The 21,777-nt window shown below is 35.7% G+C and overlaps 2 protein-coding genes across 6 annotated transcripts; both read left to right on the top strand.

The window, feature by feature from the left end:
• The first annotated feature begins 420 nt into the window (after nucleotides 1-420).
• On the top strand, nucleotides 421-6,202 carry LOC112726428 (putative disease resistance RPP13-like protein 1). Of its 3 annotated transcripts, none has more exons than XM_072210106.1 (5): nucleotides 421-3,835; nucleotides 4,195-4,403; nucleotides 5,076-5,167; nucleotides 5,565-5,642; nucleotides 5,849-6,202. In XM_072210106.1, the coding sequence occupies exon 1, from the start codon at nucleotides 557-559 to the stop codon at nucleotides 2,711-2,713; it is 2,157 nt and encodes a 718-aa protein (XP_072066207.1). In that variant the 5' UTR covers nucleotides 421-556; the 3' UTR covers nucleotides 2,714-3,835; nucleotides 4,195-4,403; nucleotides 5,076-5,167; nucleotides 5,565-5,642; nucleotides 5,849-6,202. The 3 variants fall into 3 exon arrangements, with proteins under 3 accessions (XP_072066207.1, XP_072066206.1, XP_025631597.1); XM_072210105.1 differs by having other exon boundaries at nucleotides 5,555-5,642; XM_025775812.3 differs by lacking the exon at nucleotides 5,565-5,642.
• Nucleotides 6,203-8,829: 2,627 nt separating this feature from the next.
• LOC112726425 (putative disease resistance RPP13-like protein 1) lies at nucleotides 8,830-15,190 on the top strand. Of its 3 annotated transcripts, none has more exons than XM_025775807.3 (5): nucleotides 8,830-12,789; nucleotides 13,225-13,439; nucleotides 13,786-13,950; nucleotides 14,125-14,234; nucleotides 14,897-15,190. In XM_025775807.3, exon 1 carries the CDS (start codon nucleotides 9,134-9,136, stop codon nucleotides 12,773-12,775), a length of 3,642 nt encoding a protein of 1,213 aa, XP_025631592.1. In that variant the 5' UTR covers nucleotides 8,830-9,133; the 3' UTR covers nucleotides 12,776-12,789; nucleotides 13,225-13,439; nucleotides 13,786-13,950; nucleotides 14,125-14,234; nucleotides 14,897-15,190. The 3 variants fall into 3 exon arrangements, with proteins under 3 accessions (XP_025631592.1, XP_025631593.1, XP_025631594.1); XM_025775808.3 differs by having other exon boundaries at nucleotides 8,905-12,789; nucleotides 13,225-13,435; XM_025775809.3 differs by having other exon boundaries at nucleotides 8,905-12,789; nucleotides 13,786-13,891.
• The last annotated feature ends 6,587 nt before the right edge of the window (nucleotides 15,191-21,777 follow it).

The raw sequence follows: 21,777 nt of genomic DNA, 5'->3' as shown, positions 1-21,777 counted from the left end.
AATCATAAGATATAATTCATAAAGATGAGGGATTTCTTCATAAAAATTAGATAAGAATTTCACTCATTTTTGTATTGTTATTAATTTGTTGCCTAATGAATCTACTCTTTTGACAGTGCTGTGTCTTCATTGTTAACACCGGTTGCTTGTGCAACAAGCTTCTCTTCGTTCTCAGCTTGTTTCTCTTGCTGTGTTAACTTCTTTTTGTTTTCCTCTTCCCTGTGCAAGTCACTAACAAAGAAGAATATACTCAATATAGTTAATTAATTTCCATAAAGACTAGTTTCCGAGTTTGCTTTGTTCTCACTTTTGCTTTTTGAATACTTTGTTTCATCCTTCAAAGAAGAATATGAAAAAGAAGTAAAGAGAAAACCCAGTATTGCACTCCACGCGATGCCAAAGTCCTTTTGCTGAGGAATCTTTATGTTTGTATCTCGCTATATGCCCATTATTGCTGAATACCTTGCAAGCATTATTACACTATTGCTCTCTCTTCGTTACATTCTGAAATTCCAATTACGCATTGATTAATTTGCTGTTGTGTGATCATCACACCATGGCTGAAGCACTTGTTGCTGGAGCTTTTCTCTCTGGCTTCATCAACGTTGTTTTTGATAGGCTCATTTCTTCTGAGTTTGTCAACCTGGTGGTGGGGAAGAAGCTGAACCGACAGTTGGTTGAGAGGCTGCAGACTGCTCTCTTGGCTGCTAAAGCTCTGGTCGCAGACGCCGAGCAGAAGCAGTTTGGAAACGAACTTGTGAGGAAATGGCTTGATAGTCTCAAGGATGATCTCTACACTGCTGATGACTTGCTGGACCGTGTCTTAATCAGAGCTGAAATTCGCAAGAAGGTACGCATTCGTCTTCCTCGCTTCCTTAATTTGTATAATAGGAAGATGGCTACTAAGATAGAAGATGTGGTAAAAAGAATAGAAGATCTTGAGAAACGCAAAGATAGCCTTGGTCTCAAAGAGATTCCAACGGGAAGCTCCTCATGGAGACCTCCTTCCACTTCTCTTGTGAAGGGGAATGTGTTCGGCAGGGATGCTGACCAACAGGCACTAATCAAGATGCTAAATGACAACAATCATCATAACTTGTCCGTCATCTCTATTGTTGGTATGGGCGGGGTTGGTAAAACTACTTTAGCACAATGCCTGTACAACAACAAGAATTTGATGGATGGGGTTGATCTGAAAGCATGGATTTGTGTTTCTGAAAATTTTGACGTTGTTGAGACTACAAAGAACGTTATAAAGGGGATCTCTTCCGGTGTTTGTAGTCTTGACAGCTTTGATTTACTTCAACAAGATTTGAAGGAAAAATTGTCAAAAAAGAAGTTCTTCATTGTTTTGGACGATGTTTGGAGTGAAGATGCTGACAAGTGGAATAGTTTTATCGTCCCTTTTCAACATGGGAGAAAGGGAAGCACTATTCTTCTAACTACCCGCAAGGAAAATGTTGGTCCGACTGTCCAAAATTATAGCTCTTACTCTCTCAAGGGACTGTCAAATGATTATTGTTGGTCTATTTTTGCATACAATGCATCTTTTCCTGAATCAAATGGGAGCTCAGAACTGGAAGGAATAGGTAGAAAGATTGTTGAGAGGTGTGATGGCTTGCCATTAGCTGCAGAAACACTTGGACGCTTGTTGCGCTCAAAGCATGATGCTGGGGAATGGAATAAAATACTATCTAGTGATATTTGGCAATTTTCTATGACAGACAGTAAGATTGTTCCTGCATTGTTAATAAGTTACTATCATCTGCCTGCTCATTTAAAACGTTGCTTTGTTTATTGCTCCTTGTATCCCAAAGATTATAAACTTGATAAAGATGAATTAATCTTGCTGTGGATGGCTGAAGATCTTTTACAACCACCAAGGAGGGGACAGACTCTAGAAGAAGTTGGTTGCGAGTGTTTCGATGGCTTGGTTTCAAGACTATTCTTCAAGCAGGTCGAGAACGAGTTCGAGAAGTATTTTGTGATGCATGATCTCATGCATGACTTGGCAACTTTTCTTGCTGGAGATCTTTATTGTAGATTTGGTGAAATAGAAAAGATGAGTATTCTAACTCGGCATTTGTCATACAATCATTCAATCTCTGAGAAAACATGCTCCTCTAGCAAAATAGAATCTTTGAGGACATTATTATATATCAATGATGTATCCTCTATCGGGAAAGCACCCGCAACGTTACCACGTGACATATTGTCAAAGAATAAATACTTGAGAGTTTTGTCCTTTGGTAGACTCGATATATTTCCTGATTCAATAGATAAATTGATCCACCTACGCTATTTGAATCTTTCTTGGAGTAATATTGAGGTATTGCCCGAGTCATTGTGCAAGTTGTATAATTTACAAACTTTAAAGTTAGAAGATTGTTCACAGCTGACTATGCTGCCCAGTGGCATGTATAATCTTGTGAATTTGCGGCATCTTGATATAAGGGATACTCCTCTGAAAGAAATGCCAAAAGGAATGGGCAAATTGAAACAGTTGCACATTTTAAGCAAGTTTGTGGTGGGAAAGCAAGAAGACAATGGAATGGAAGAGTTAGGAGGGCTTTTAAATCTTCATGGATCACTTGAGATTGAGAAATTGGAGAATGTGGTTGATGCCAATGAGAAACAGGTGATGATATGGTTTCAAACACACATACTGATGAACAAGATATACTTGGGGGCTTGCAACCACACACTGGCTTGAAAAAGTTGAGTGTTGAGGGATACAAAGGTAAACTATTTCCAGACTGGATTGGGCATTCCTTGTACCAAAACATGACAAGTGTATCTCTACAATATTGCTGGAATTGCTGCGTGCTGCCTTCACTTGGACAGCTGCCATCTCTCAAGTCCCTCAGCATCAAAAGTTTTGATGAGCTGAAGAGGATTGGCAAGGAGTTTTACAAGAATGAAGGCCATCAACATTCTTCACTTATTGCACCGTTTCCCTCATTGGAGACATTGGAATTTGATCAGATGACATCTTGGGAGGAGTGGCACTTACCTGACTCAGAAGCCTTTCCTCAGCTTAAGAGCCTTCAAATAAGACATTGTCCAATGTTAAAGGGAGATATGGTTAATCAGGTATTCATGAGAATCGTTTCTTCCTCATCGGATGTTTCCAAAGTGCGCCAACTGAAAATACGAGATCATCGTCCACGATGGGCTAAAGAGATGAGACTTGATGGGGATAGGTTATCAATTAGTGGATTTAAATGTGTGGTGGAGTATGCATTTAAGGCAAAGATCATCCACCATCTAACTTCCCTCCAAGAAATACAAATCTCAGGGTGGTTTGCCGGCTAACCTGAAAGAGCTTAGGATAGGAGAATGCAAGGAACAACTGAGAGGTCTATCATGGATGGGCAACTTGGACAACCTCACTCATCTCACCATCTCAAATTGTGATGGCGGGGAGAGCAGCATAAAGTCATACCCAGAGGTGGGTTGGCTGCCTCGCCTTCCCTCCCTTACCACTCTGTATCTCTTCAACTTTAAGAATCTGGAGACATTGGAGTGCAACGAGCTTCTCCGCCTCACCTCCCTCCAACAACTACTCATTTCAAACTGTCCAAAGCTGAAGAATATGGAAGGAGAAAAGCTGCCTTCCTCCCTCCAACAATTACACATTTCATGGTGTGAGACTCTGGAGAATATTGCAGGAGAAAAGCTGCCTCCCTCTCTCTTACTACTTCAACTTGACGGCTGTGGTTTGCTGGGCGAACACTGCAAGAACAAGCATCAACAAGTTTGGTCCAAAATTTCCCACATCCCCACCATTATAGTTGATTTCTACCAAATTTTCTGAGTAGAGATTTCTGAGCAGGTAATTCTCTAACCTTCATGTTTGTCATGCTACCACAATGAAATTCTCATATGCATAAATTTATTTTTCCTTCAAGTCAATTTTTTTTCTCTTTCTTTAAACAACATTAACCACTTGAACTCATATGCCAACTGGAAATTTTGCATTCTTTTCTTTCAATTGTCGGGAAAGCTCTCACTTTGCAGTTCTAGTTAAAGAAATATCCTTTCTTACTCTGGGAAACAGTCATTGTTATCTGTAATACTTGTTAACTCTCATATTTTATTAAAAAAATCGCATTTTTTGTGTATCCAACAGTTGGGTGTTTATTTTTAAACAAATGGATGTATCAAATTTAATATTTTTACAAACTTCTGCAGGTAGCTTGTGCACATATCGAGATGTAATCCTATACATTGGCTATACATCATATAATTCTAAGTTCATTTGAGGTGGTAATTAAGCTGGATTGATGTATTGGGAAACAGAAACTGTGTTTTTTCTGATTTTGGCTTCAAGTTATTGAAAAGCAAAGACATGATGGAGAAAGTTGGTGGCACTCATTATTGAAAAGCTTTCGTTGTTGTTGGTATATTTTTCTATTCCTCTCTATAATTTTCTTTCTTTTTTGCTTTTTGCAGAGAGAAAAAATAAATCATAACTTTATTTGTGGAAAGAAAAGAGTTACAAAATTGTGTTTCTCTCTTTGTCAATTCTTGATGATCATAAATTTAGCCGTTGTTGCAAGATTCATGTAGGATAGTGAAAGAAATCAGCATGCATAAGGTGTATCAGCTTTTTGCTCATAGATTGAATCTTACATAAAATAAATAGTAGTAGATGCCTATAATAAGCTATTTCTAATACTAAGAAAAGGTTAGGTAACAATAACTATTTCTTCCTTTTTGGATTTGGACACGTTATCAAACGGATTTCCCAAGGTGACCAAGGTATGTAGCTAATGAAGTCAAGATTCAAAGAATATGCTTTCCATATTTGAAGATGATAATTATGTACCTGAAGTAGTCGAAGAAGTTGTAGTGACGCCATCAGGAACAATTTCGTTCCTATCTACTTCACTCAATGGTGTGTGCAGTTTTGTACACGTACCAAACCAATTGGTGTCATTTCCTTTCACTGTTGACTCTAAAATCAAACCAATAATTCAACATTGTGTTCATGAGGTTTTCACATAATTGTGTGTGGTTTTTGTCATGACAAACACTTTAAGTCTTGAAATATTTTTTAATTTGTGTTTCAGGAAGTACATATTGAAGTTTGGTAACCATATCTAAATTATCATCATTCAATCCAAAGTTCATCAGAAGAGGTGCTCTGCTATTTTAGCTTCAGGTTGGTATAGTTACTCCTTTCCTCCTTACAATTTACTTTTCCTATTTTTGTTGGAGTAAGAAAAAAAAGATGATAATAACTTGGTTTGAGAAGGAATTATATGTAGTTCAGGGAAAGGTGGTGTTTCTACCTTATTGTTTAATGTATATGCTAAGCTGAATGTGCTATAAATATCAACTTAATTTTGGTTCTTTAACTGCTGCCAACGCTGTTGCAATGCCAAAACCTCAAATCAGTGGTGGAGCTTGTAAATTTAAACAAAAGGATGTAACTTTTCTAATGCATTCAAGTTCATTACATAAATTTATAAAGACCTCTGTAATATCGTTCTTCATTAATAAAATCTGTTATCAAAGACAATCTTGATAAACTTTCTCCTTGTTGAAGAAAATATTAGGTCGGGGCTTTGAGTGTTTGATCGTTTGTGGATTCTGCTCTGGATGTCAAGCTTACTGGCTCCTCTTTTGAAAATTATGTGGGTTCTTAAACTACACGTCTAGTCTAATAATTGATTTTTTTTGTTCAAACATTTCATGAAGATTATCATACTTTTACTAAATTGATAATTTAAGTTTTACAATTTTGTGATCATACTCGAATAATATGCACTTCGGTATGGATTAATTTGATGATTACCATATTGTTACTAGAATGATAATTCTTTTTGGGTTGATTATGCAGTCACTGTAAATCTGCAGCTGGGGAATGGTTCAATGGTAGTTTGGGCTGAAATTTCGATAGCAAGTTCTGGATGTACGTTTTTGTTCCGAATGGTTGGAGGATTGAGATAAGATTTGGAGGGTGAGATATGGCTTGCGTGCGCAAAGTAACTCTGGTTTTGTAAACTTTTCATGTTTTTGGTTCACATTTATATGCTATTGTGCTTGATTGTTTTTGACTTAATGTAAGCATTTGATTTGCTTACTTATTTGAGATTCTTTTGTATCCTTACTTAATTATTATAGTAGTTTTTTTTTGGGTCTGAATGGCCTGTGGTTTTTACCTCTCACATTAAGAGGGTTTTCCACGTTAAAATTTTGGTCTCTTGTTTCTATTTTTATATTTTTGACTTCTGTTATTCGATTCCGGTCACTGTTTTGTATATTGTTATCCCAATTATACTCTCAAGCAGCTACTCCAATTGATGAGGCATTTGCCAAATCAATGGTTCTGTTTTTGAGTTCCTCTTCTTTCGAGATCTCAACCTTCACCCAGCCTGATGATTCCTCAGAAGATTGAACCTCTTCCTGCTCTTCCATCTGCTGTTTGGGCCCCGGTTGATTGTCTTTTGCAGCAACACCGCATTGCTTTGGACTCTATTGTTCCTTCTTCACCCCATTAGAAGCTCCATCATATGTTCCATATCTTCATCCCGCTTCACAGATTTGGACTCTATTTTTTCTTCTTCATCAAGCAATCCAATTGGAAGCTCCATAATAGGTTCCACTTCCTTCTCTTCATGATCTGGTTCACGCTTTAAAAACTCTGTTCCACCATCCTTGTTGAATTCAGATGCTGCAATATCCTCATCAAGTGGTGCTTCATTTGGTGCCACATTAGGTTCTACTGCCACGTTCAATGCCAGATCAAGTGGTGACTGAAATTCAATTCTATCTTTTCCCATCATATCATCATTAATGCCCACAGAAGAATCCTCACATGGTACTGCAACTTTTCTCTTCTGGTTGATCCTTCACATGTTCTTCATTCTGTAAATTCTCCGAAATGTCTTCAACAGGCTTTTCGTCTATGAACTCATTCGTCTGCTGTTGAGATCTCTTGGCCATTACAGAATCAAGCCTATATCTTCCAAGCGAAAGCTCTCTTGCCAGAGATTTTCTTGTTTCCCTGAAACTTGGATGCAAGCCCTAGTATGTCACAGACAGGATCCATCTATATTTTATTTTTGTTAAAAATATGTAATTATTCATTCTTGAAAGTTGAAACTGTAAATTTATCAAAAATATTTGTAACCTTCTTATTTATCCTATATTCGAATCCGTTAGGCTTGCTGGGGGACTATTTTCCTGAGCGCCAGTCATGGCTCATTTTCGGCCGTGACAGCTACAATACAGAGAATGAGAGACACTATATATAGCAAAGGTCACCTAACAGGCCGATGGCTAGTTATCAAATATAATAGCATAACAGCAACTAACCTAGTGCTAACTACCATTTTCATTCTCTTCACTAATAAAGACATCACTGAATTCTTTGCTGCCGGTTCAAGAGTAAGACAGGCTGCCTCCACCATAATCTGTGACATAATATTGATCCCATTCTCATGAGTTTAGCGTGTATGCATGCATGCCAGTTAGTTAGAGGAAAGATATCTTGTTTGTAATTCAATTTCAAACATATCCAATGTACCATCCATCCTAAGGTGTAATGCAAGTTTATGATTACCTTGATTTATATGCACTTCATCACAAAATGATGTCTCTGTCTTTTCCACTAATTAATAAAACTAATAATGCAGCAGCATTTACTAATATACCTTTAAAATTAAATAATTTTAATTTTTAGTACTCTCATTTGTATTCTACTATTTTTTTGTGCATCACACATTTTAAATCTAGTATTAAAGCAAAGTTGCCCCAGCACATAAAACATCACTCAGACGATCCTCCAGACCAGAAGCGGAGAAAGAAGAAGTAATTAATGGAAAGTTGCAAAGAAGAACTCACCTAGTGATGCTTCAGTGGTGTGCCTTTGACCACTTAATACTATCTTTCCAACTTTCCATAGCAAATTCTGGTGTTCATGTATGTCTTCTTCATATCAACATCAAGAAACAATCAAAGGCTATTCATCCCTAATCACTCAACTTTGCCTCCTTTTAATTTGTTAGACTTGGTTGAACTACCATTGCCATTGCCATCGTCATCAAATATTTGCCAAGCTGTTATATCATGCATAAATAAATACATATTTTTGTTCCAAAAAATATACATAATTTTTTAATCCAAATGCGCAATTTTTAATTTACATACACAAATCCAAATGCATTATTAGTTTATTGTTGTGTTCATTTAGTAGAGATGACAGCCAAATGCCTTAGAGAAGCAATGATGTTGGAAGAAGAAGAGCTCAGAATTAAAACAAGACAATGAAGCTGCTGAAGTTGTTTGATATTTGAAGCTTCACCATGATTGCATGGCTGCATTTGTCAAGTTTCTTAACACTGGAGTATGAAAATTGATAGAAGTTTTTGGAAACAGCAGCAGCCACTGATGTAATTGTCAGGTTAGACTGCTTACATTACACCATTTGAGTACGGCCTTTCACCAAACCTTGCGGTAACGTGGGATGCAACGCACTGCCCTTTTTCTTTTTAAATAATTCACTACCTTTATTTTTCAGTGTATCTTGATATAAATTTCAAATATATTACATCATTAATATATCAAATTTCTAAATTGATAGATATTCTTGGAGAAAAGAGTGTAGTTAGTTTCTTAAATTAAATAAGTAAAATAAAGCTTAAGATGATGTAGTCAATTTAAAAAATTGGTAATTGTGACAAAAAAAAGGTTTGAAACCTTGGTCAAGTTGTAATTTTAATTTGTTGCATTTCTCATAATAAAAAACACAAAAATGATCAGTTCCAAACAAAGTAAGAATAAGACATTAAGAAAAGTGACCTTGAAGACAGCTACCACGTGAAGCCAATGAGTACCAACCCCATTTTAACCTCACACCACCATTAGTTAATTAATTTCCACAAAGACTAGTTTAAGTTGGTCACCCTTTTGCTATTTGAATACTCTGTTTCATCCTTCAAAGAAGAATATAAAAATGAAGTAACGTGCAAAGCCAGCTATGCACTCCACTGCTGGGAATTATTTGAATCTCGCTGTAGTGAACACCTCGCAATCATTATTGCAACATTGCTCTCTCTGTTACATTCTGAAAATTCCAATCTCTCACTCATTAGTTCGCTGTTGTTGAGATCTGTATCATATCATGGCTGAAGCACTTGTGGTTGGAGCTTTAGTTTCTGGCTTGGCCAACGTTGTTCTTGACAGGCTCATTTCATCTGAGTTTGTCAACTTGGTGGTGGGCAAGAAGCTGGATCGGAAGTTGGTTGAGAAGCTGAAGACTGCTATCTTGGCTGCCAAAGCTCTGGCTGCTGATGCTGAGCAGAAGAAGTTTGGAAACGAACTCGTGAGGGAGTGGCTTGATAGTCTCAAAGATGCTCTCTACACTGCTGATGACTTGCTGGACCGTGTCTTCATCAAAGCTCAAATTCGCAACAGGGTAGGCATTTGTCTTCCTCACTTCCTTGATCTGTCTGGTAGGAAGATGGTGACTAAGATAGAAGAGGTGGTTGAAAGAATAGAAGATCTTGAGAGACGCAAAGATACCCTTGGTCTGAGAGAGATTCAAATAGGAAGCTCTTCATGGAGACCTCCATCCACTTCTCTTGTGAAGGGGAATGTGTTCGGCAGGGATAGTGACCAACAGGCACTAATCAAGATGCTCAATGACAACAATCATCATAACTTGTCCGTCATCTCTATTGTTGGTATGGGCGGGGTTGGTAAAACTACTTTAGCGCAATGGCTCTACAACAATAAGGATTTGATGGACGGGGTTGATCTGAAAGCATGGATTTGTGTTTCTGAAAATTTTGATGTTGTTGAGACTACTAAGAATGTTATAAAGGGGATCTCTTCAGGTGTTTGTAGTCTTGACGGCTTTGATTTACTTCAACAACATTTGAAGGAAAAACTGTCAGAAAAGAAGTTCTTCATTGTTTTGGACGATGTTTGGAGTGAAGATGCTGACAAGTGGAATAGTTTTATCACCCCTTTTCAACATGGGAGAAAGGGAAGCACTATTCTTCTAACTACCCGCATGGTAAATGTTGGTCAAATAGTCCAACACTATAACTCTTACACCCTCAATCAACTGTCAGATGATTATTGTTGGTCTATTTTTGCGGACAATGCATCCTTTCCTAAATCAAATGGGAGCTCAGAACTGGAAGGAATAGGTAGAAAGATTGTCGAGAGGTGTGATGGCTTGCCGTTAGCTGCAGAAACACTTGGACGCTTGTTGCGCTCAGAGCGTCGTGCTGAAGAATGGAATAAAATACTATCGAGTGACATTTGGGAATTTCGTCTGGCAAATTGTAAGATTGTTCCTGCATTGTTATTAAGTTACCAACATCTGCCTATTCATTTGAAACGATGCTTTGTTTATTGTTCATTGTATCCCAAAGATCATAAACTTGATAAAGATGAATTAATATTGCTGTGGATGGCGGAAAACCTTTTACAACCACCAAGGAGGGAACAGACTTTAGAAGAAGTTGGCTGCGAGTGTTTCGATGACTTGGTTTCAAGACTATTCTTCAAGCAGGTCGAGAATGAGGATGAGAAGTATTTTGTGATGCACGATCTCATGCATGACTTGGCAATTTTTCTTGCTGGAAAATTTTGTTGTAGACTATCTGAAGAACTTGGTGAAGTGGAAGAAATGAGTATTCTAACTCGTCATTTGTCATACGGTGATTCAAATCCTGCGAAAACATGCTCCTCTAATAAAATAGAATCTTTGAGGACAATACTGTATACCAATCGTGGAGCTGCTTTCTGGAAAGCACACGCAACATTACCATGTGACATATTGTCAAAGAATAAATACCTGAGAGTTGTATCCTTTGATATACGCCCTATATATCTTGATTCAATAGCTAAATTGATCCAACTGCGCTATTTGGATCTTTCTTGGAGTGATATTGAGGTATTGCCGCCGTCATTATGCAACTTGTGCAATCTACAAACTTTAAAGTTAGAAGGTTGTTCAAAGCTGACTATGCTGCCCAATGGCATGTCTAATCTTGTGAATTTGCGGCATCTTAATATAACGGATACTCCTCTGAAAGAAATGCCTAAAGGAATGGGCAAATTAAAACAGTTGCACGTTCTAAGCAAGTTTGTGGTGGGAAAGCAAGAAGACAAAAGAATCCAAGAGTTAGGAGGGCTTTTAAATCTTCATGGACCACTTGAGATTCAAAAATTGGAGAATGTGGTTGATGCCAATGAGGCAAGGAGTTCAAGGATAATAGATAAGAAGCACATTGAGTACTTATTGTTGAAATGGTCTTCAGGTGATGATATGGTTTCCAACACACATACTGATGAACAAGATATACTCCAGGGCTTGCAACCACACACTGGCTTGAAGGAGTTGGAAATCAAGGGATACAAGGGTACAACATTTTCCGACTGGTTGGGGCGCTGTTCCTACAAAAATATGACACGTGTAACTCTGAAGTCTTGCAAGAATTGCTGCATGCTGCCTTCACTTGGACAGCTGCCATCTCTAAAGTTCCTCCGCATTGAAAAGTTTGATCAGCTGAAGAGCATTGGCAAGGAGTTTTACAAGAATGAAGGCCATCAACATTCTTCGCCTATTGCACCGTTTTCCTCACTGGAGGAATTGATATTTCATAATATGCCAAGTTGGGAGGAGTGGCAGTTACCTGACTCAGAAGCCTTTCCTCAGCTTAAGATCCTTCAAATAAGAGGGTGTCCAATGTTAAAGGGAGATATGGTTAATCAGGTATTCATGAGAATCGTTTCTTCCTCATCGGATGTTTCCAAAGTGCGCCGACTGAAAATACAAGAAGATAATGGAGGATGGGGTAAAGAGATGAGACTTGATGGGGATAGTTTAACAATTAGTGGATTTGAATCTGTGGCGGAGTATGCATTTAAGGCAAGGATCATCCACCATCTAACTTCCCTCCAAGAAATACACATATCATGGTGTTCATCTGTTGTATCCATGGGGGGCAATTGTTTACCCAAATCTTTGCAAAAGCTCAAAATCGTTTTTTGCGGCGAAATTGAATTACTCCAGCAACAACACAAATATGATTTGGTAGATCTACAAATAGAACACAGTTGTGATTCACTGACCTCATTGTCGTTGGATGCCTTTCCCAATCTCCAGAATCTGAAGATAATAGGGTGTTCAAATCTGGAATCAGTTTCAATGTCAGAGCCACCACACGCTGCTCTTCAACGTCTCTCCATCACTCGATGCTCCAAATTTGTGTCATTGCCATCTGATATGAATAGTCTTCTCCCAAATTTAGAGTCTCTGGACATACGAGGTTGCCCAAACATTTGCAGGTTGCCAGAGGGAGGTTTGCCGGCTAACCTGAAAGAGCTTAGCGTAGGAGATTGCGAGCAACAAGTGAGGAGTCTATCATGGTTGGGCAACTTAGACAACCTCACTCATCTCACCATCTCAGGTCATGGCAGTGAGAGCAGAATAAAGTCATACCCAGAGGTGGGTTGGCTGCCTCGACTTCCCTCCCTTACCACTCTACATATCCGAGCGTTTTATAATCTGGAGACATTGGAGTGCAACGAGCTTCTCCGCCTCACCTCCCTCCAACAACTACACATTGAGTTCTTTATGAACCTGAAGAATATTGCAGGAGAAAAGCTGCCACCCTCTCTCTTACTACTCAAAATTGACGAATGTGGTTTGCAGGCGGAACACTGCGAGGACAAGCATCAACAAATTTGGTCCAAAATTTCCCACATCCCCACCATTCTAGTCGATGGCATACGAATTTCTGCGTAGAGATTTCTGAGCAGGTAATTCTCTAACCTTCATGTTTGTCATGCTACCACAATTAAATTTACACATGCATAAATTTCCTTTTCCTTCAAGTCAATTTTTTTTTCTCTTTCTTTAAACAACATTAACCGCTTGAACTCATATGCCAACTGCAAAATTTGCATTCTTTTCTTTCACTTGTCGGGAAAGCTCTCAGTTTGCAGTTGTAGTTAAAGAAATATCCTTTATTACTCTCAGAAACAGTCTTTGCTATATGTAATACTCGTTAAGTCGTATGTTTCAAAAGAAAATCACATTTAAAGAGGATGATAGCAATTACCATGAAACAAACATTGAAACACAGGGAATATCCTTTTTCCATGTATCCAGCATTTGAGATTTTTTTTTTTAGATGTATTAAACAAATTGATGAATTAAATTTACTTTTTTAATGTTTTTACTATCTTCTGCAGGTGGCTTGTGTACATATCAAGATGTAATCCTATACATTGGCTACATATCTTCATTTAATTCTAACTTCATTTGAGGTGGAAATTAAGCTGGATTAAGGTGTTGGGAACCAGATACTTTGTTTTCTGATTTTGGCTTAATGTTATTGAAAAGCAAGGACATGATGGAGAGAGTTAGAGTAGTGGCACTTATGATTGAAAAGCTTTTGTTGTTGTGGGTATATTTTTCTATTCCTTGCTATAATTTTATTTTTGCTGTTTGGAGCAGTGAGAAAATAAATGATAGCTCAATTTATGGAAAGAAAACTGTTATTATAAAATGTTGTTTCTATCTCTGCCAATTCTTTATGATAACAGAGTCAGCTGTTGTGTTGCAAGATTCATATGGGACGGTAAAAGGAATCAGAAGGATCAAGTTATTGATTTATAATCTTTTTTGACCATAGACGAATCATTTGTTAAAATTAATAGTATTAGATGCCTATAATAAGCTATTTCTAATACTAAAGGTTCTGTAGTAATAACTATTTCTTCCTTTCTGGATTTTGACTGGTTATCAAACAGATTCTAAGGTGATGAAGATATGTAGCTAATGCAGTCAAGATTCAAAGATTATGCTCTCCACATTTGAAGATGACAAGCATGTACCTGAAATGATCATTATGAGAAGGTGAAGTTGTATAGTGATGCCATCAGCAAGAATTTCATTCCTATCACCTTCACTCAATGGTGTGTTCAGTTTGTACATATATCAAACCAATGAGTGTCATTTCATTTCACTGTTGACTCTAAAACCAAACCAATGATCCAACATTGTGTTCACGAGGTTTTCACATAATTGTGTGTGTGGTTTTTGTGATGACAAACACTTCAACTCTTGAAATGTTTTTTCATGTGTTTCAGAAGATCCACTGGTAAAGGGAAGTACATTTGAGGTTTAGTAACCAACCATATCTAAATTATCTTCATTCAATCCAAAGTTCAACAGAAGATGTGCTCTGTTTTAGCTTCAGGTTGGTATAGTTACTCTATTCCTCCTTACAATTTACTTTTCCTATATTTGTTGGGAGAAAGAAAAAGAGATGATGATAACTTGATTTCAGAAGGAATTAGTTATATGTAGTTCAGGGAAAGATGGTGTTTCTACCTTTCCCATTTTTTAATGTATATGCTAAACTAAATGTACTATAAATATCAACTTAATTTTGGTTCCTTAACTGCTGCCGAAGCTGTTACAATGCTAAAACTGCAATTCAGTGGTGGAGCTTGTAAATTTAAACAAAAAGATGCAACGTTTCTAATGCATTCAAGTTTATTACATGAATTTATATACATCCACTTTTGAAAATTGTGTGATTTCTTAAACTACACATCTAGTCTAATAGTTGGTTACTTTTTGTTCAAACATGTCATGAAGAGGATCATACTTTTACTAAATTGATAATTTAAATTCTACAATTTTGTGATCATACTATTGTTGAAATATTCTTTTAGAAGAATTTCATATGATGTAAATACTTGCCTAAATTTTCATGTCTCTTTTGACATTTTGTCCTGCTAACTACTTGAATAATATGCACTGCTATGGATTAATTTTGATGTAATGGACCTCAATTTTCATTACCATATTGTTACTGGAATGATATTTTTTTTTCTTTTTCGGTTGATTATGCAGTCACTATAAATCTGCAGTCGGAGAGTGGTCCAATCTTGGTTTTGGCTAGGGTGAGATATATGGCCTGCGCACGCAAAGTAGCTCTTTGTAAATTTTTCATGTTTTTTGTTCCCATTTATATGCATTGGTGCTAGGTTGTTTTGATTTACTATAAGCATAATTTGTGCACTCATTTGAGGTTCTCTTGTATCCTTACTTGGTTACAGTGGTCTTCTTTTTTTGTCTGAATGATTTGTAGTTTTTACCTCTCACATTGAGAGATTTCCATGTTAAAATTTTGGTGTCTTGTCCCGATTTTTATTTGTCTGGTTTCTGTTATTTGTTGGCTGCCACTGTTTTGTGTATTGTTACGCCAATTATTCTCTCAAGTGGCTATTCCAATTGATGATGTATTTGCCAAATCAATGTTTTCTGTTTCTAAAATTGGGAAGTTTTATCTTTAATATTTGGAATTTGTGTGCTTTTGCAACAGAAAAAGTACTTCTTTTCCCAAAAGGAAGAAAGAATGAAATTTACACAATTTGCTATGAGACGTTATCTATGTATTCATGAAATTTCATATGAATAAATATAATAATTATTGCCTCAGAGGATTCTTATTTGCTAGGATGTATTTCTTGAGAAGCATCTTGTACAATAGATTAATCCTGAGGCTAGGAACAAACACATGGAACTATACTTGAGAAAAATTCTAGAAAGAATCAGAGAGAACAAGGAATTTCTGAAGCAAAAATGATATGAATTCAAGTTCTCTATAGTAGTACGTTGGTACCATTATGCTAAGAATGAAAATCCATAATAGCATTGATTCACAGGAAGATAATTGTTAGGATTAGCCTAATTTCATCGCCATTCCGAGCTTAGTGGGCTTTCACATGAGTTATAATGTCTGTGTATATAATTCTAGTTCTGTAACTTCAATGAATTTTGAAGTTGTTATGTGCTTCACAGCTAAAATTACTACAAAAGTTTCACACATGTACAGATGTAGCACATTGGATATGGCAATTTTGTGCACTGTTTATTCTAGCCCAAACTGCTTAAATGGTAAAAATTGACTCCAAATCTACCTTTAAGACAGAGATTCTCTCAGTGGAATCACTGAAAAGCTTCAAGATCTGAAGATAAACAAGATATTTGTTAGATGGAAAATAATAATGAAAGGCCAATCCTAATTAAACAAGAGGGAAGTGGCAAACTTTTAAGAATTCTACAAAGTAAAAACTAACAACTGCCAAAACTACAGTATATAAAGTTTACAGCATAATAATTTGAACAACAAAGACAATAATAACCATCAAGCATTTTCCCACCAAGTGGGATGCAAAATAAATGGGAAATTAAAGGAACTATAATCTGAAGGTGGTAGTATAAAATAGCAATGAATTCTTCATGTGATGCATACAACTTTGCTTAAAAAAAAAAAAATTAGATGTGTATTGTTAGAATTAAGAAAAAAGTAGATCCTGTTGCACTTTAAAGGCCAAGATTAAAGCCAAAACACCTTTTGCATATGATGAAGAATAGGAAATTAAAGTTATTGAAATGAAGACCGCTGATACAATGACCGGTGAATAAAATTGACTTGCCTCATACTAGAGGTTGAGGTTGAGAAAGAAGGTTCCTATGTGAAAGAAACGAAAATGGGTTAAAGAGTCAATTTATCTATCTATCTATCTATTTATATCAAACTAGAAACAGACCCGCGTGTTGTGCAGAGCGATAAATTAATGATAATATATAATAAATATTAAAAATTGTTATATTTTGTAGAATTAAATTAAATATGTGTAAATTAAAATAAATTTAAAAGGAGTTTTATTTAAAATAATTTATAGTATAAAAGATTTGGATTCTAGAATTGTATAAAGTGAATAAGTTATTTTTAATAAGTTTTTTTTAATAAATTGTTTTTAATAAGAATAATTGAAATAGTATAAAATGAAATTACTTATTAATATTTTTCTTTGACCCACCCTGTCGAATAATGTCTCAAGTGATGCAAATTCAAAATAGTGTTGGAGAATGTTCAAAACTAAATCTTTAATTTCTTTCACAACAATTGTGAGTAAAAACTTTGTTTTCATTGTACCTTTAATTGGTCTATACAAATTATTTGCATATTCTATTTTCAAAGTTTTTATAGTATAGACTTTTTCTTCATGTAATAAATATTTAAATTTGTTAATCATATTTTTCTTCACAAGAGGTGTTCCCTACGGTTATAGTAAATCATAGTTAATAATTAGTTAAAAAAAAATTGATTACATTTTTATTAAGTTATTAGAAGAGAAACAATGAATAACATATAAAAAAATGTATAATTTTAACAATATTAAAATACAATTATATATAAAGTATTATAAAATAATATAAAAAGTAAAAATAATAAAAGTATTTCTTTTTCGTAAATTCAATTTAAAAATACAGTAAATGTGTTTGTTTTGTACCTTTTTATCTAATATAATCATTTCTAACCAAAAAAAGCTCCTCTTTATTTGTAGGTGTTAATATTTTTTATTACGCGAACTTTGATAAACCAATTGTCTTTTTGTTTGATAATATTGTCCAAAGAATGATACTCCATTGAGTAAGTTTGAGATGTGTAGTTCGAAAATAAATTTGTTGTACTAAATTTGATGTTATTTGAAGGAATGGTGATAAGAGACTTATATAAGTAGTTTAAATAGGATAAAATTTGAATATTTGTAACGTAAAATTTATTATGATTAATAATATTATTATAACATTTGTAATAATATAGATGTTTATTACATTTAATGAGTTATTTGTAGAAATTAATAAATTAATTATTGGGATTATAAATTTATTTATTGTTTACAACGGTAAGATATAATAAATATGGATTTAATGTCTTTATAGATTACAAATTTTAGTTAGACACTATTAATTTTCAATTATTGTCATTAGTAATTTTGCATCCTAAGTTGCATATATTTTCATAATTGTCAGAAATAATTAAACCGTTTAAGTTATCAATTTATTAGTTTATTAATTCAACCGATAAATTACTAATTGAACTAATAAAACCAGTAGTATATAAATAAAAAATATAAAATAATAAAAAATAGAATAAAATGACAATTAAAATAAAAAATATAAAATAATAAAAAATAGAATAAAATGACAATTAAATCCTTAAAATTTTCCAGGCCAGATTAATTAACCCTTGAACAAAAATAAAATACCAATTTAATCGTAGAAGATAGTAAACGATGAACACTCGCTCCATTAAGAAATAAGAATCTCAGGGTGTTCATCTGTTGTATCCTTGCGGGGCAATTGTTTACCCAAATCTTTGCAAAAGCTCACAATCTGCGATCGCAGCCAAATTGAATTACTCCAGCAACAACACAAGTATGATTTGGTAGATCTACAAATATATTCTAGCTGTGATTCACTGACCTCATTGTCGTTGGATTTCTTTCCCAATCTCCAGAATCTCCAGATACCATTTTGTTCAAATCTGGAATCAGTTTCAATGTCAGAGCCACCACACGTTGCTCTCCAACGCCTCATCATCCATAACTGCCCCCAATTAGTGTCATTTCCCCAAGAAGGACTGGCTACACCCAACTTGACTCATCTCCATGTTAGGCGGTGCTCGAAGTTGGAGGCATTGCCACGTGGCATGAATAGTCTTCTCCCAAATTTAAAGTCTCTCGACATTCGAGGTTGTCCAAACATTTGCAGGTGGCCAGAGGGTGGTTTGCCGGCTAACCTGAAAGAGCTTAGTGTAGGAGATTGCGAGGAACAAGTGAGGGGTCTATCATGGTTGGGCAACTTGGACAACCTCACTTATCTCATGATTGTTGGTGATGGCAGTGAGAGCATAATAGAGTCATACCCAGAGGTGGGTTCGCTGCCTCGCCTTCCCTCCCTTTCCACTCTACATATCAAACGGTTTGATAATCTGGAGACATTGGAGTGCAACGAGCTTCTCCGCCTCACCTCCCTCCAACAATATGTAGTTAATGCATTCCTTTGAATGGAAAGCATATTCTTTGAATCTTTATGAACCTGAAGAATATTGCAGGAGAAAAGCTGCCTCCCTCTCTCTTACTACTCAAAATTTATAACTGTGGTTTGCTGGGTGAACACTGCATGAACAAGCATCAACAAATTTGGTCCAAAATTTCCCACATCCCCACCATTATAGTCAATGGCGAGCAAATTTGTGAGTAGATATTTTTGAGCAGGAATTCTCTAACCTTCATGTTTGTCATGCTACCACAATTGAATTCACACATGCATAAATTTCCTTTTCCTTCAAGTCAAATTCTTTTCTCTTTCTTTAAACAACATTAACCACTTCAATTCATAAGCCAACTGGAAAATTTGCATTCTTTTCTTTCATTTATCGGGAAAGCTCTCAGTTTGTAGTTCTAGTTAAAGAAATATCCTTTCTTACTCTCGGAAACAGTCATTGTTATCTGTAATACTTGTTAACTCCCATATTTTTTGTGTATCCAACAGTTGGGTGTTTATTTTTAAACAAATGGATGTATCAAATTAATATTTTTACAATCTTCTGCAGGTAGCTTGTGCACATATCGAGATGTAATGCAATACATTGGCTATACATCATTTAATTCTAAGTTCATTTAAGGTGGTAATTAAGCTGGATTGATGTATTGGGAAACAGAAACTGTGCTTTTTCTGATTTTGGCTTCAAGTTATTGAAAAGCAAAGACACGATGGAGAAAGTTGGTGGCACTCATTATTGAAAAACTTTGGTTGATGTTGGTATATTTTTCTATTCCTCTCTATAATTTTCTCTCTTTTTTGCTTTTTGCACAGAGAAAAAATAAATTATAACTTGATTTGTGGAAAGAAAAGAGTTATAAAATTGTGTTTCTGTGTTTGTCAATTCTTTATGATCATGGAGTTGCTGTTGTTCCAAGATTCATGTAGGATAGTGAAAGGAATCATCATGCATAAGGTGTATATGTATTTTGCTCATAGATTGAATCTTACATAAAATAAATAGTAGTAGATGCGGATAATAAGCTATTTCTAATACTAAGAAAAGGTTCTGTAATAAACTAATAATAACTATTTCTTCCTTTTTGGATTTGGGCACGTTATCAAACAGATTTCCCAAGGTGACCAAGGTATGTAGTTAATGCAGTCAAGATTCAAAGAATATGCTTTCCATATTTGAAGATGACAATCATTTCCCTGAAGTAGTAAAAGAAGTTGCATTGATGCCATCAGCGACAATGTCGTTCCTATCAACTTCACTTAATGGTGTGTGCAGTTCTGTACGTATATCAAACCAATTGTGTTCACGAGGTTTTCACATAATTGTGTGTGTGGTTTCTGTGATGACAAACACTTTTAAGTCTTAGAAATATTTTTTAATTTGTGTTTCAGGAAGTACGTATTGAGGTTTGGTAACCATATCTAAATTATCTTCATTCAATCCAAAGTTCATCAAAAGTGGTGCTCTGTTATTTTAGCTTTCAGGTTGGTATAGTTACTCTTTTCCTCTGTACAATTTACTTCTATTTTGGTTGGAGTAAGAAAACAAGATGATAATAGCTTGGTTTGAGAAGGAATTGTATGTAGTTCAGGGAAGGTGGTGTTTCTACCTTTCTTATTTTTTAATGTATATGCTAAACTAAATGTACATTAAATAATTAAATATCAACTTATTTTGGTTCTTTAAGTGCTGCCAAAGCTGTTACAATGCCAAAACCTGAAATCAGTGGTGGAGCTTGTAAATTTAAATAAAAAGATGTAGCATTTCTAATGCATTCAAGTTTATTACATGAATTTATAAAGACATCTGTAAAATGTCATTATTCATTAATAAAATCTGTTATCAAAGCCAAATCAATGCGTTCGGTTTTTGAGTTCCTCTTCTTTCGAGATCTCAACCTTCACCCAGCCTGATGATTCCTCAGAAGATTGAACCTCTTCCTGCTCTTCCATCTGCTGTTTGGGCTCCGGTTGAGTGTCTTTTGCAGCAACACTACATTCCTCTTCTACAGCGGGTGGAACTGCTTCAGCCTTAACATGCTTCACAAGTTCGGACTCTATTGTTCCTTCTTGATCAAGAAACCCCACCGGAAGCTCCATTATACGTTATCACGCTTCACAGATTTGGACTCTATTGTTTCTTCTTCATCAAGCAATCCAATTGGAAGCTCCATAATAGGTTCTACTTCCTCCTCTTCATGATCTGGTTCATGCTTTAAAATTTCTGTTCCACCATCCATGTTGAATTCAGACGCTGCAATATCCTCATCAAGTGGTGCTTCATTTGGTGCCACATTAGGTTCTGCTGCCACGTTCAATGCCGGATCAAGTGGTGACTGAAACAAAAAAAATAACGAAACAGATACATACTTTTTATGCAACATTTTATTACCAAATCAAGGTATATTGAAAAGAAATTGCTGATTTGATATTAAGTAAACAGCATCAGTAACACATACCTGAATAGTTTCCAACTTCAGCAAGAGCCTCATTATATTCTCTCCAAGTGCGATCCTCTGCTTCTCATCATTTTGTAGATCAGAAGAGTGCTCAAACGCTTGAATAGAAGTTTTGACATTAGTCAACTCCTTACTTACTTCGGCTATCTGCTTCAGTTTCTCCAATGGCTCTGATCTCCTCACTTGGTAACTGCGATACACAGCTTGAATTAAAATGGCAGCATCAACATCTGATAAAGCCTTTCTCTCCTATCTGCCTTCGCCAGTTGGTTTGCTCGAGTTCTTTGCTTCATTCGGCTTACTAGCCTCTTCCATCATCTTCTCTGCTCCATTTTGTGCCTTCTTTTCTTCAGTATTTCCACCTGAACAATTCTCATCTGCACCCTTGTCTCCATCGGTCTTATTTTCAGTCACCTG

Source organism: Arachis hypogaea, chromosome 12 (assembly GCF_003086295.3).
Source record: "Arachis hypogaea cultivar Tifrunner chromosome 12, arahy.Tifrunner.gnm2.J5K5, whole genome shotgun sequence".
In the NCBI taxonomy this organism is placed as follows: Eukaryota; Viridiplantae; Streptophyta; class Magnoliopsida; order Fabales; family Fabaceae; genus Arachis; species Arachis hypogaea.
Note: the sequence above shows the minus strand (reverse complement) of the source record. Positions and strands in the feature narration are given on the sequence as shown.